At 33.4% G+C, this 13708-nt stretch overlaps 2 protein-coding genes across 2 annotated transcripts in view; one reads left to right on the forward strand and one right to left on the reverse strand.

The window, feature by feature from the left end:
• Positions 1-249: 249 nt before the first annotated feature.
• On the reverse strand, positions 250-2931 carry LOC106104223. Its single transcript, XM_013284194.1, has 8 exons — positions 2818-2931; positions 2559-2717; positions 2298-2362; positions 1837-2223; positions 1687-1762; positions 1487-1614; positions 765-917; positions 250-539 (listed from the first exon to the last, which is right to left on the reverse strand). The coding sequence occupies exons 4-8, from the start codon at positions 2152-2154 to the stop codon at positions 324-326; spliced, it is 891 nt and encodes a 296-aa protein (XP_013139648.1). The 5' UTR covers positions 2155-2223; positions 2298-2362; positions 2559-2717; positions 2818-2931; the 3' UTR covers positions 250-323.
• A 2245-nt stretch (positions 2932-5176) lies between these two features.
• LOC106104062 (protein unc-80 homolog) overlaps positions 5177-13708 on the forward strand; it is a 33729-nt gene continuing 25197 nt past the window's right edge. The window contains 20 exon segments of the mRNA XM_013284000.1: positions 5177-5319; positions 5798-5824; positions 6575-6595; positions 6680-6825; positions 7026-7191; positions 7291-7507; positions 7701-7888; positions 8056-8216; positions 8465-8564; positions 8749-8852; positions 8923-9304; positions 9383-9522; positions 9886-9915; positions 10884-11028; positions 11219-11416; positions 11839-12027; positions 12237-12370; positions 12833-13071; positions 13260-13453; positions 13626-13706. Of these exon segments, the coding sequence (XP_013139454.1) occupies positions 5188-5319; positions 5798-5824; positions 6575-6595; positions 6680-6825; positions 7026-7191; positions 7291-7507; positions 7701-7888; positions 8056-8216; positions 8465-8564; positions 8749-8852; positions 8923-9304; positions 9383-9522; positions 9886-9915; positions 10884-11028; positions 11219-11416; positions 11839-12027; positions 12237-12370; positions 12833-13071; positions 13260-13453; positions 13626-13706 (2994 nt within the window). The 5' untranslated portion in view covers positions 5177-5187.

Raw genomic sequence — 13708 nt, forward strand, 5'->3', positions numbered from 1 at the left:
ATATATGTATTATTCCATACAGGTGACTATTACTCAAAGAATTTCGTTATTATTGTATAAAATATATGACTGTAAATAGAATAGAAAGTTTATAACTAATAAGAAGTAAGCAAGTACCTAAATGTCTTTTAAAAAATAAGTTCTCTAAATAATTTTAGTAAACGCACAAGAAGCTCGCTAATAGTATCATTTTTATTATATTAGTCACAGCTGAATAATTTCATCATCTTTCATATGTTAAAAATAATTTAATCGATAGAATTTGATAATTTTATTAAAGCAAAAAAAGACATTTGAAAGTAGTTAAATTAAATTTGAACGCACTAATAGTTTTCATCCTCGGATTTAATCTGGTTTGTGTATTCGTTCCATTGCGCGGAATTGACAATAGTTTCATTGATCGTATTGAACTTCCATATAATGGGGCGCGAGGGGGACGGGGAGCGGATGAGGCGGTGGTCCAGCAGACTCGCCGCACGAAGCCTGGAGGAGGGAGATAGGGGACAGTGGCCACGCACCGCGCCCGGCATACGAGGCACCTGAGGATCATTTTAAAACAAACAAATTAACATAACTACCGTCCCTACAATAGCTAAAGAATGAACATTGACTGACTGTAACCAACTCTAAGAGAAGCAGGGTAAAAATTTACATCGAAAACAAAGTCACTCACTCGTCACAATAGAATTGACATACACAATATAGTTTCAACACTGGGTTATCAAAGTCATCAAGCACCGAAGGTAGATCAGAGTGATTCATACTTTGTGCCTGCCGGGCAGCTTGCGGCGCCACCACCAGCCGCGCAGGCAGGCCAGCAGCCGCGCACCCTGCAGCCGGCAGCGGCGCACCAGGCTGCTCTTGCGAGACACCGCGGACGCTGATACCGCTGACGTCGTCGCTAAGTCTTTGTAATCCTAGCGACAATGATAGTTGATTTATTCCAATTGCCTCTCCTTAATTTAAGAACGCATATTAGACTTTGCCAACAAACGCAGTATTGACGCGACAAGACGAAACAATAAAATATCGAAGAGTCTTTGAATTTGTTTCTGCCTACAGTGACTCTTATAACAGCATGTATGTTGCGACCAGCATGATACTACTAGAGACAATAATATCAGAGTGCGGTACCAACGTCTTTCACCTACTTAGATCTTGTTTACTCAATATTAAAACATTTTATAAAACTTATACGTGTGACGTATGCACTGAGTAAGTACAATTTGCACGGCGCATCCCTTTGCCAATACAATTATTTATTCTGCACTCTTGACTAGCAAGCTGTCAGTTAGTTGTATAGGCAGCGGCAGGTAACAAACGTCTACAAGTAGTGCATAACAAATTATTCAGTATCCATATGATTGCCAAAACATGCGATTTTAGTTCGATATCCAACAAAGCTGCCTTCTTGTTTAAATTTAAATAGCTAACCTCGTTTATGGATATAAAAATTACAAGATCAATAAAATTTAAATAACCGTACTACTTTATCAGTCGTAGGCAACTTCAATGAAGACGCCTTTCCTTGGGATAATTCCACATCCTGCAATGTCAAGGATTTTGAATCTTGATGTATAAATACTTCTTCGTCAGAATATTGCTCGTAATCTCCTATGAATAGAAAATTATTATTATATTATGGAAACGTACTCAATATTTTGTAATAGTTAAAAAAAAACTTACTATTAAGAGTGACGTAAGCATGTTCGTAATACTCGATCTCATTCGTTTGGGTGTTTTCATTGAAATTGGCATTTATCTGGATACAAGAAATAAGACTTATTTAATATTTATCATAATTCGTTTTAAATCCATAACCATTTAAGCACTTACCGCCTCTTCAGCGAAAGCAAAAGTTGAATCAGATATCTGGTCCTTGCTATTGGTAGGCACATCATCAATTAAGAATGCTATATTTTTAGCAACATTATGAGACAGAGCGTCGTCTAAAAATGAATAGCTGGAGTGTTCACTACTGTGAGATGTTTCAATAGTATTTTGTATATCGTTTGTTACATTTTCTTTATCAATTACGAAGCTCAAAGCAGAGTCCACGCAAGATGCGACAATGTTCATCATTTCTTCTATTAATATTTCATTTGATCCATTTGTTCTATCTACGTCATCAGCAATATATTCGACGTCACTCATATCAAATAAACGGTTAATAAAAGTAGATGTCGATTTATTGAAATCGCTTTGATCTTGCGCATCTTGCTCCTAAAATAAAACGAATATTAAAAATTTACAACATATTTCATACAATTGAAAGGTAACTAGTTAATAAAACTTACGGTGCAAATTTCCTCGTCACCTTGTCCTATGATGTATGTATCGGTTTTTATATTCCTTTTAATTTCATCTGAAAAAAAATGTTTTAACGTATAGATAATGCATAGGAGTGGATTCAGATATGACGGCTGATAGAGATGTATGGAAGAGCAGCACATACTGTGCCGACCCTCCATAAGGGATAAGGGCAAGTGGATGATGTATAGATAATGCATAGTAACTAGTTTCGTATTTAACACGGTAAATTTCAAGAGGTTTCCTACCTGTTAACTTTTGTGGGGTTGAGGTAGCTATCGTATTAGATCCGTGTATGATGTTGACGTCATCATTATCACCTCTTTCAATACTAAAAGTTGAATTATCATTTCCTTTTTCAATTGTGGTATCAACGTTCAATTTTGATACGGTTCGCCATGGCTGACCTGAAAGATAGAATTGTGGTAGTTATTTAATACCTCGGTGATTTAACAATAGAAGTTAGAGCGAATAATTTGTCAAATAGTACATTTTGTTTAAACTTACCGAATTCTTTAGCAGCATTAACAATGATACAGGCTTCGTCTAACACTTGGCTGACCAGATGCACAGCTAGCGATGTTGCCGCTGTTGAGTTCCTCTCTTCGTCCACAATATTTTCTGCAAGATATACTCGTAAGTACGGCATCCTAAACCTTAAGATTTATTAAACGAACCCCGATTTTTAAGAATTAACTAATTAAAATATTCCTTAACATGACTAGTAATGTCTCTTTGTTATTCCAAAGGAAGGTCATTCAGATAATCTCACGTTTCAAATTCGTCATTATTTTTCTATAAAGTATTGTGTAGTTTATTCAATGATTTAAATGAAATATAACGAATTATTACCTATATTTTTGTTATTGTATTATTTATAATTCTTACCTTTATTTGTCATAGTGACATTTGATATGAAAGACAAAACAAAAGTTAGACAACACGAAAATATTTTTTTCCTATTATTACAATAATTTCAGCCAGTATTTTAGTTTAACAAAAGAGTTAACTACAAAGTAAAGTTGTAAAAAGAACTTCAGCATTTTCTTTGAAATTGGTACCTAACAGTGTCAGATCTTCAATGTAATTTTGAAGATTTAAGTAAAAGATTACATACGAAGGAAACAAAATTGCAAGTCGCAGTCGTAAATAAGTTTACGTGAAAATCATTATTCATAGAAAACATAGTCGCTATTTCTGTATGAGCCAGCCAATACCGATGCGTTTCTTTAACCTCGGATCTATTTTAACATGTTTCTCGATTGTACCATTTACTATGTCGACTGATTGTGTTATACAAGTATTGTTTAATATTACAATTAAATGTTTCATTTCAGGTTACAATTTGGCCATATACCGTATTAATAAATACTTTAGTAGGTAATCCGATATCTTTGTATTAAATCCCAGAAAGAAGTTAGCAGAGGCACCTGCTTGTAAATTAAAAAAAGTTAAATACGATATAATCATCTTATCACATCATCCAAATTAAAACAAATACAATTAAAACAAAATCGCAAAAAACATTTTAATCTAAAAATCGCGTGATGAGGTTATTTAGATTGTTTTAAAAGTATGTTGTAATAAAAATGAAATAAATATATTGAATACGCCTAGACTGACATTTTTGTAGCTATTGCGTCGTAAGTGCGGTGACAAAGAAAACAATCTATAAAGTAGGTAATATTTAGTGCCGGCGCACCTTTAACGACCCTGTTTATAAAGTAAATTGTCCGCCTTTATGTGACCGCTCATATGTTTGTACGCAACATCACTCCTTAATTAAACATTGATGCTTATTGTTTTTAATTGAATTATCTTAATCAGACCGTACGTCAGTTTGTCTTTCATTATTAGTACTAGGTGCACTGGTTTTTATTTTGAAATTTTATTTTTGTTCCTAAAATGAACAAGAGAAAGCAAATGTGTTCTTTCAAATCGTTAATTAATTTAAAAAAATGAATTCCCACATATATTTTACAATAGTTAGAAAACAAATGCCTATAAACTACTGGTACTTAACGAACTACCATCGTTTATATTAAAGCAGTCCAAAGCCTGTATTTAGGAAATTGTACTGCTTTCATGTTTTTCTTAATATTTACGCATCTCTACTCGTCACCAGGGTAACAAGAGGCTGCGACGTAGGAACGGTCTGCGCAGCCAGATCAATGTAATCTCTACAGGGGTGCCACAAGATATACAACCAATATTATAAGGAACTAGAATTAATTGTGTTACCAAGGATCTATCTATTTACCAATACCCCTATATAGGTGCTAAACGTTAACTACTTTCTCTATTAAAAAGTTCTGACAATAACATTATTGTTCAGTTTAGCTTCAGCTTATAGTTACTCTTAACTAGCAGATACTCTTTTCTACAGTTGAGTGTGAGACATTAAACCGAACACTATGTATGATATTGTTTACAAACTTTGTAGGTTTTGCAATAATAATAATATAGGGCAACTTAATAGTGACAGCCCTATGAAGATGTCTCGAAACAAGTGCGCAGAGCCTCACTCTCAGGCGAGCCACCCGCGAGCGCGTGTACCTCTCCTTGCTCGCTCTGAAATTTTCCCTCTTCCCGTCCTTTCAGCACTTAATCCGTAAACAATTCGTGACATGTGATTTTTCATAAATGTATTTTTCTTCGATAGAAACATTAATTATGGCCACTGTTAAGACCCTGTAATAGGTAAGTGATTTTATAAATGGAACAAAAAAAAAACAATCCATACCTATTATAGTTTCTCTAAAATAAAATGAGGTCAAAATGCTTAACAATTCTCTCACCTACTTCTTAATAGTATGTGATATTTAAGAATATGCAAAAATAGAGAAAAAATCTCTATTAAAGCAGATCTGCATCAAAATGAAGGAATTATTAGATGACGACTCCAGCAATGAAGAAGTGATCCCGATTCCTGTTCAAATATTTCTTTGGAGACAAACAACACCCTTCGTACGTCCAAGACTTGGGAAGGTTCATGATGCGTCATGTATGGTCAGTATAGATTTCTCAGTAAGACTATAATAAAACGATTCTATATAAATGTGTGCCTTTGTACATAAGCAATACATCACTGCGAATAATACAGAGTACATATATAAAATAAATGGAGAAAAAATAGTTGTAGGTATACTAAAAAAATCACGTTTTGTTCATTGTGTTCAAATTGCGCAGTTACTGATAACGTTTTGGTAGTTTAACGATATGACGAAAAAAAAACAACATACATAAATTTGGACAATAAATACTTGATTTTTTGTTGTATTCATACCTACGACATATTTTTATAAGTTATGGTGTACCTAAGTGTAATTATATAAATGTCGATTATAAATAATTGAAATAAATTTTATGAAAAAAAAATAAAAAAAACCTTAACTAAACGATTTTAACTGTTTTTACTTAGTACACGTGTGTGATTGTATGTACTTGTGTGTATAATGCAGTTCATTTATTTTTTGCCACCACCCAGTTTTGTCAACGAGCACCAGGCCATCATGTAAGTGTTCTCTTCGCTTCGTAGATTAGAGTTATAGTAACATTATTTTGTAAAAACCACATGTAATATATCACAATAAGCACTCACCCGCAACTCAGCCATCAAACCAAAGGGTAAGTAGCATCACAGGGTGGTAGATAGTAAATATTTCCATCTCTATCAATCAGCCAAAAAGCTGCGTTTATATATCTCTTGTGAAACCTACATTTTTTGTGTATTCAGATTTCGCAAGACTTAGATATAATTTGATCTTAAAAATGGAAAACACGAAAATTTTTAACGTGCCGTACGTACGTAAACAATGTAAAGCATTTGGAAATGCAAATCAAACTTATCACTCAGAAATTTCTGAATAGGTTATTGTAAAAATGAGCCAAAATATGTTTAAGTACAAAAATAATTAAAGTTCTTGTTTTGTACATTTTATTAAATACTCCCTTGAGACATGGTTTTAAGGAGGACTCAAATAATTTTTCAAAAGATCAACATTCTTAAAACTTAAACTGTCAACTGTCAAACGATATGTCAAGAATAAAACAAAAGTTTGTTTACATTTTCTTATCAATGTATAAAAATCAGCTGTAAACGTTAATTATAAATTAAACTAACATTCTAACTAGTCATAACTGAGCGATTGTATTAATTTAATATGTTACATTTATTTATTAAGGTTTTGAGTTATGTTTTTATTTTTCATAAAAGTTAGCAAACTAATTTTCTATTATTTTATTTCCACCGTCACCCTCTTAGGAACTGAAAGAAGCTTGTAAGGTGAGAAATTATTGTTAGACCATATTTTTCCACACACTATGTTTGAAAATCAGATTAAACTTTACGTTTAAATTTTTCTTTCAGTCATTTGAAAAAGTACTGGTTCAAAACTTACGCTTCGGATTATCCGTCAGCTTAACCGATGCAATAGAGTCGATACCGAGATGGCGTCTGATTCAAGCTGCACTGCCTCATGTGATGCATGCATTGGCTGCATTACTACACAACAGGTACCCACATAATTAAAAAAAATAAAGTGTCTTACTTAGCCATAATATATTACAATAAGCTTGGTTAAGAGCAGTTTTAATAGAGGATTACCGCAAAGTTAACTTCTAAAAATGTGGTTGTCCATGTGTTGGATCCTTCATCAACTTTTAACTTACTCTGAATAACTTAATTCATTAGAAATATGTTATTTCTATTATAGGATAAAGGACAACATGCAATCATTAGGAAATGTAGAGACAAAGCTTCTCTACACATTGCACTGGATCCTACTTGATGCATCAGATGAATGTGCCGACAATGATTATGAAAATGATAAATTTTATTCCAACCCTTTCTATTATTTATTCTCTATACCTGCCATAACTGTAAGTATACATACAATCTGAGGTTAATATTAAAGAATATTTGATGCTTTAATGAATAAGCAAATTCTATAAATTTTTAGATTTATGTTCATATTTTAGCTGTTTGTGTTCCTGTTTGCACCAATATCACAACACTTGAAGGAATCGGATTTCACTAACAATTATAGATTGGAAAATGGTTTAAAAATGTGGCAGGCTCTGTGGGAGTTTAGACATCCTGATGCCGCATGCTTTACCACTTTAGTCAAACCTAAACCAAGATCTTTTGGTGGTAAATATTCAAAAAGAACTCAACCTGAAGATGTTTTTCTGGGCCGTAAGTATAAGCTATTTTAAGTTATTTAAAATAATTGTATCACTATGAAAATCACTCCACTACACACTCAATTCCATTCAAATGTTTTTTTGCATTTTAACTTTTAATTTTCCTAAACACTTTTTTCTACATTCAATTTATACCTTTACTTGGTACAACATTAGTTCTTATTCAGAATAAATTTTATTTACAGGTAAATTTTCCAAAGAAGAAGGGGGTAATAGTGGAAGTCCTCCAAGTCAAAATATATCAGTTTCTCAATCAGATATACCATCTAAACAAGCAAGTACAGAGGAGGAACCGTGGGTCTCCTCACCGAAAGATACTATCTTTCCGGAAACCATTCCCGAAGAGAGCTCCAGTACTGAAGAAGAACATGTTGTAAGTTTTTTTTTTCAACTTTTTAAAACAATGACAGTTTATTAGAGTAACCATCAAGTAGCACTTGCCTAAAGTAAAAGTTATGATAACAATATTGAAAGTAAACTGATAAGATGTATTTATTGTTTCTCTTTAAATTGTATTATCGTTTTGTTTTACCATTTCAGTTCATTTACCGCTTACCATCAGAACAGAACTACAGCGGCCCATACAAGGAGGTGTATACTGTATATGCGGCCGATCCCAGTTTGTTTCAAGTCCGTAAACCAGACAACATGAAGCCTACACTGCCGGGGATAAAACCGTTGCCACAGATAACTAAAATGAGGTATTTAAAAAATATATTGTGTCTACTCTCATAATGCTTGGTTCGCATTTGACCATTACAGTTAGACAGTTGCGACGGCCAGTCATAATTTGTATGGACTTACTGGCACCATTTCGTGTTCACACTGTGCCAGTTGATTTCCAGTCCAGTTATTGACCGCTACTGACCAACTGTACTAGCCAGGTGTAAACCTGCAATAGTGCAGGCAAAGGATAAATGTAAAGTTTATTTGTCATTTATATTTACAGTTCTTCAGATAAAGAGTCCCTGTCTGATAGCGGCGGCTGCCCGCCCATGAAGGGGACGCCCACTTCTGCGGAGAAAGCTCCTTCGGCCAAACAAGGGAATGTAAGTCATTTTAAAATTTTGTTGTAAAAAATAGTGCTAGGGCGCTGGACACACCAATCAAACATAAACATAGTAGCGTGAAGTTGGAGCTGTGTTCTGTCTCATAGTTGAGTCGCTATTTTAATTTCTACCATGATACCGGTGTACTTTTTATATTTTAGAATAATTGTTTCTTTTTTTAAAGGTATCAGCCGCTACATTTTTGGATGTTGCAACACTAAGATGTTTATTTACAACCCAGTGGCAAGAAGAGGGCGTCTATTGGGCTCTTTATTATATATACAATAGGTAAGTGTTTACTCAAAAATTAAAGGAAAAGAAGTTGGGAATACCGTTTAAATTGCGTGTTCTTTTTAAGGTTGCGTGACATTTGTGATGATGTGTCCAAACAAATTCCACCAAGAAAAAGAAGCAACTCTCTGCCTATCCCAAAAATAGAAGTATCTGTTTACCAGAGTCCGGATATAAAAGAGCACGATTCATTAAAAAATTTCATGGAAGTCCCGGATTCCAAAGAAATCTCACCAATAACAGAGATACCATTTGCATCTGTGCCGAAAGTTGAAGAAGAAAATGTAATGACAAGAAGAGCAAGCGAAAAAGTGAAACGGAAAATGAAAATGGCCGATTTGAAAGCATTCGTTGAAACAAAACTGCTTTCGAAATCCGAGAAAGCCTTGGAAAAGATTGGTCATGAAGAACACAAATTTAGTTTTCATACAGCAGTAAGAATGATATCTGTAGATATTTTTTTTTTATTGCTTTAATATCGATATTCTAATATACATTTTGTTGCAATTTTGTCTACTTATTTGTAGGAATATCACAGGAGTTTGGACAATGCAGATGACAGGCCGAATTCAGCTTTGGCTACTAATTTCCAAGCAATAACTCCGCGCCTTACTGGAGATTTACTGCCCTGTAATCTCATCAAAGGCAAAAGTATGCCAAGTCTTAGGTCAGTTTTATTTATTTCTATGTTTTAAAATTACTTTGTACTTCTAGTTTTATATAGTCCTAAGTATGCCTTCAGATCGATACTTTTTAATACATCTAATTGGCAAACCTAAAATGTTCTAAGAAAAAATGTAATAATGTAGACGTCGGAATACTAATTACAAAGAAACTATTCTATCGTGTCTTAATTTGCTCATGACTTTAAGTTTCCTATATAAATGGTGATCTATTTTTCTATGCACAGCATGATTTTAGTTTCATACACATTTTCTAATGATTTTTCTACTCAAATATATTTTTTCTCTTTCTCCCGTGATTTTACTGCTTTATCCTGTACAATAATTATGCGGACGAAAATTGCTAGCTGTTTGATCGATGAGCTAGCGTCTAATGGGTAAGTTGATAAGGAATGTTACAACGAAAGTAGACGCTACAATAGTTGCCAGCTCTAGTCTGGTAGGGTGTGAACAATTATATGCGTTATTTACTGTAGCATAGAATTCTATTTGCTTTGACAAAAATAAATATGAGATAGAGCTTATGTCCTTAAACATAGTGATTTGCACAGAGAGGTCACTAACAATATTAAAATGTAAAGTGCTGTAGTAAAATTAGTAGAAAGGTAGTCGTGAAGTACTAGAACGTAGGTAGCGGCATATATTTTAAAGCGCACATAGAACCCTGAGAAATTGTTAAGATTTAAGTTAAATAAAATACAGTTGCTTGATGTTAAATATGGATTTGTAAATAGAATTTTAGTTGCGTGTGTATAAGGTGTACATTAAATAAGAACCATTTTATGTTAATAATATTTAATACCATTTGAAAAAACATTGTGTTAATAATGCCTAAGAATTATAAGCCATCCTGTACTTTAGCATGTAAATAAATCCTGCACATAATTTTTAAACTCTACCCTAACTTATAAACATTGGAATTAGATTACTTTCCCACTTTAACTAGTTTATTAAGAATCTGAAAACGTACAAATGTCTGTTATGACAGTGTCATTCGTGTTTATGATACATGGAAACACGAGCAATTTGCATGTAATAATAATAGGTATACTTATTATTTACATTTAATAATCTAACGATGAAATATGTAAGTATTTTTATATTTATCTAATTCCGGAATAAAAGAAAAAAAAAAGTAAATAGATATTAAACTTTAAACCGATGCATGAATTTAATCGTAAGAATTAAAACCCAATTTATAATGAACACAAAGATGAATTTTACATAACATTGGCAATTACCCTTTAAGAATGCTATTCCTAACAATGTAACTAATATCCTTTAATATAAATATGTATATATTGCAACATTCGTTTCAACAAAAATTAAAATTATTTCTTTACAGATATATTGGCGAAGTGAAAACGGAACGCACTCACGGACAGACGACTGCAACACAGAGCAATGTCCTCAAGAAGAAGAACCCAATCATTACTGTGACTGAGCACACGCCAACGCCCTCTCCAGACTACCTTTCCAAAACTAGACAGGTTGGTATGACATTAACGTCACAGATAGAATGATTAAGTTGTCATTAATGGATACCCTTACTGCTTATGTTTAAGAAATTTACACTTCAGAGCAACCTATGGCCTTAAACTTATGATTTTGACGGCCTTTTATACACAACACAACATTTATAATATTAGTAAAAGATTAGATTTATTTGATATTTTTCAGGGTTCGATGGAATCTCAATTAGACTCTATAAGTATGCAGGGGTCCCAGCACATGCCCACCCCCGAGCGCAAGCCGAGTCTCACACGCTCGCAAACAGACTCCAATATAACGTACATTTTGGAGGAGATACAAGAGGCCGCTGGATCCAAGTATTACATCACTAAAGACGGTGATATTGATCTACAGATCATTCTTAAGGTTAATGTCATACTTAATTGCTTGTGCAATCAGTACTAATTAAAAAAACGCATTATTCACGATCTGTTACCGCATGAAATTATAAGTTTTTTTTATCCATTTGCGAAATTTTATATTGCAAATGTCAAAATTCAAATTCACAAATAACAACGAAGGTTTTTGATATTTAATAACAATTACTGTTACCATGGCAACCTTGATGTCAGCTCGTAGTTTTTGTCCCTATCCTGTATGATTATTTTTTCCAATTTATTTACCACTTAAGTTTAATAGCGCGAAAATATATAGCCTAAAACGTGTCGTAAGTGTAATTCTTTTTATTAATAAAAAGCCAATAAGTAGTGTGCGTTTACGCTTTATTATAATAGTATAGATAAATATTTACGGTATGCTTAAATTTGGCTATTCGTTGTTACTTTCAGGCAGTTTATTCCGTATCGACTATGGATAGTTATTACATCACGGTGCGAGTGATGGAGGTAATGTTAAACTTGGTGGACACGCTGATGGAGGTCGGAGTTCACAAGAATTGGCAAACAGATGGCACTAAAGAGGCACAACCAGAGACAATTGACCCATTATCGGAATTCGTTAAAGATAAAGACAGCAAGGTAATTATTTATTTAGATTAATCTCTCAATTAAAAAAAAAACAGTTTTATTTTATATAACAGATTATTAATCCCAAAAAAAATATAAGATATCTGCCAGTTTTTTTCATACAGTATTTAAGTTGTAATAGATTAAATTGAATAAAGAAAGTAGTTTAAATAAAGAAGTTTGATATGTCAGTGTTAATTTTATTTTAATTTTAATTAAAGGAAAGGGATTCAGGTATCCCATGCGCCCCCAGTCAAGAATCCACTAATGTTGAAGGAGGGGAGAGCAAGGAAAAGATAAAGGAGGAGGAGAATTTCGATTGTCCCTACTATATGATAATGCACATTATTCTAAGGTACTTTTTTAATGAAATATAATAATAATATTATACGGTTTATTCTGTTGCCAACATGATAATTTTGTTCGTATATTATTTTTAAACCAGAGTGTTTTAAATTAATGTATAGATACAGATTTACTTTCTTCTTTCTTACTCTTAATAAAAATAGAGATAAGATGTTTTTGTATAAATACTAACGGTTAATAAAAAAGTGTAAATAACACGTTGAAATCCTACACCATTGCTAACTTGAAAAATAAATAGCTATTGCCCGCTAATCCGCTCGCGCGATATTAAAAATGAAACTTTATTAGTGTGTTACATGTTCTTCCAAACTTCTCTATATGTGTAAATTCATTGAAATCCGAAAAGCTCCACCTTTCAGACGGTAAAGTAACAAACATCCATCCGTCCAATCTTCTGTATTAGCTAGATTTATTTTTACGATTATCTTTTTAAATAGTTAAATATTTGTAGGTTACTGAGACAATTGGGATGTTCTCATGGTTGCACGTCAGCGCTGCGCGGGCCGCAGGCGGAGTGCCTCAGAGTGCAAGCTCGCAACTCGCTCAGACAACTCAGGACTGCCAATATATCCAAGTTTAACCTACGTATCCGAGAGATGACCAAATTCGCACCAATTAGAGAAGTTTTGGATAATTTACATGCGACTATCGGCTTTTGTGCGGAGCCATCTAATATGGTATCGCCAATGAGTAAGTTATTCTTTCTTGCTTACTCTTTCTCTCTCTTGCTTTATTAAATTAGTATTGATTAAAATTTATGATGTTTCCTTGTTTTATAAACATGCTATGTTTTGAATTCTTTTCCATCCATCCAACTTTCGAATTTATAATATTAGTAAGATCAAAATGATCATCAAAAATGATTTTATATGTTACAGATCAACAGAAACGTAATTTCGCAAAATCTCCAGATATAAGCCACTTACAAGCCGGGTATGCTACGAACTTTGGCACAGGACAGAATGCCAACACGCACAGAGCTATAGAGAACTTTGTTATAGAGGCTACCTTCAGAGTGCTCGTCACAAGATTCGCTTTGATGCATAAGGAATTGAAGATGCTCGACAATTCCGTAAGAATTTAAAAAAATTGTTACAATTTTTCAAACTTTTCAAATTGACTTTTAGTGAGCTCTTTATAAAGGAAATCGACGTTTTATTTATTGGTTCATACAGATTAACATTTTCTACTAATAAGATTGTTAAATGTTCTTGAAAAATGATTTAAATGAATTTTCTCATCAGGCTCTTTATATGGAAGTGCGTCTACTACTAAGCTATGTGAAAGAAGCGCACGGCAGCGAGTTCCGGCTGGTGGCGCTGAGCGC

The sequence above is a fragment of the Papilio polytes genome, unplaced genomic scaffold, assembly GCF_000836215.1.
Source record: "Papilio polytes unplaced genomic scaffold, Ppol_1.0 DF823691.1, whole genome shotgun sequence".
NCBI classification, from domain to species: Eukaryota; Metazoa; Arthropoda; class Insecta; order Lepidoptera; family Papilionidae; genus Papilio; species Papilio polytes.

What these genes read in the sequence shown, in the direction of transcription:
- LOC106104223 (XM_013284194.1), bottom strand. Translation starts at nt 2,154, where the DNA reads ATGAGTGACGTCGAATATATTGCTGATGACGTAGATAGAACAAATGGA. An exon ending in TTGCTTTCGCTGAAGAGGCG is followed by an intron (nt 1,763 to 1,836) that starts GTAAGTGCTTAA and finishes TCTTGTATCCAG; the next exon opens with ATAAATGCCAATTTCAATGA. An exon ending in TGCTTACGTCACTCTTAATA is followed by an intron (nt 1,615 to 1,686) that starts GTAAGTTTTTTT and finishes TTCTATTCATAG; the next exon opens with GAGATTACGAGCAATATTCT.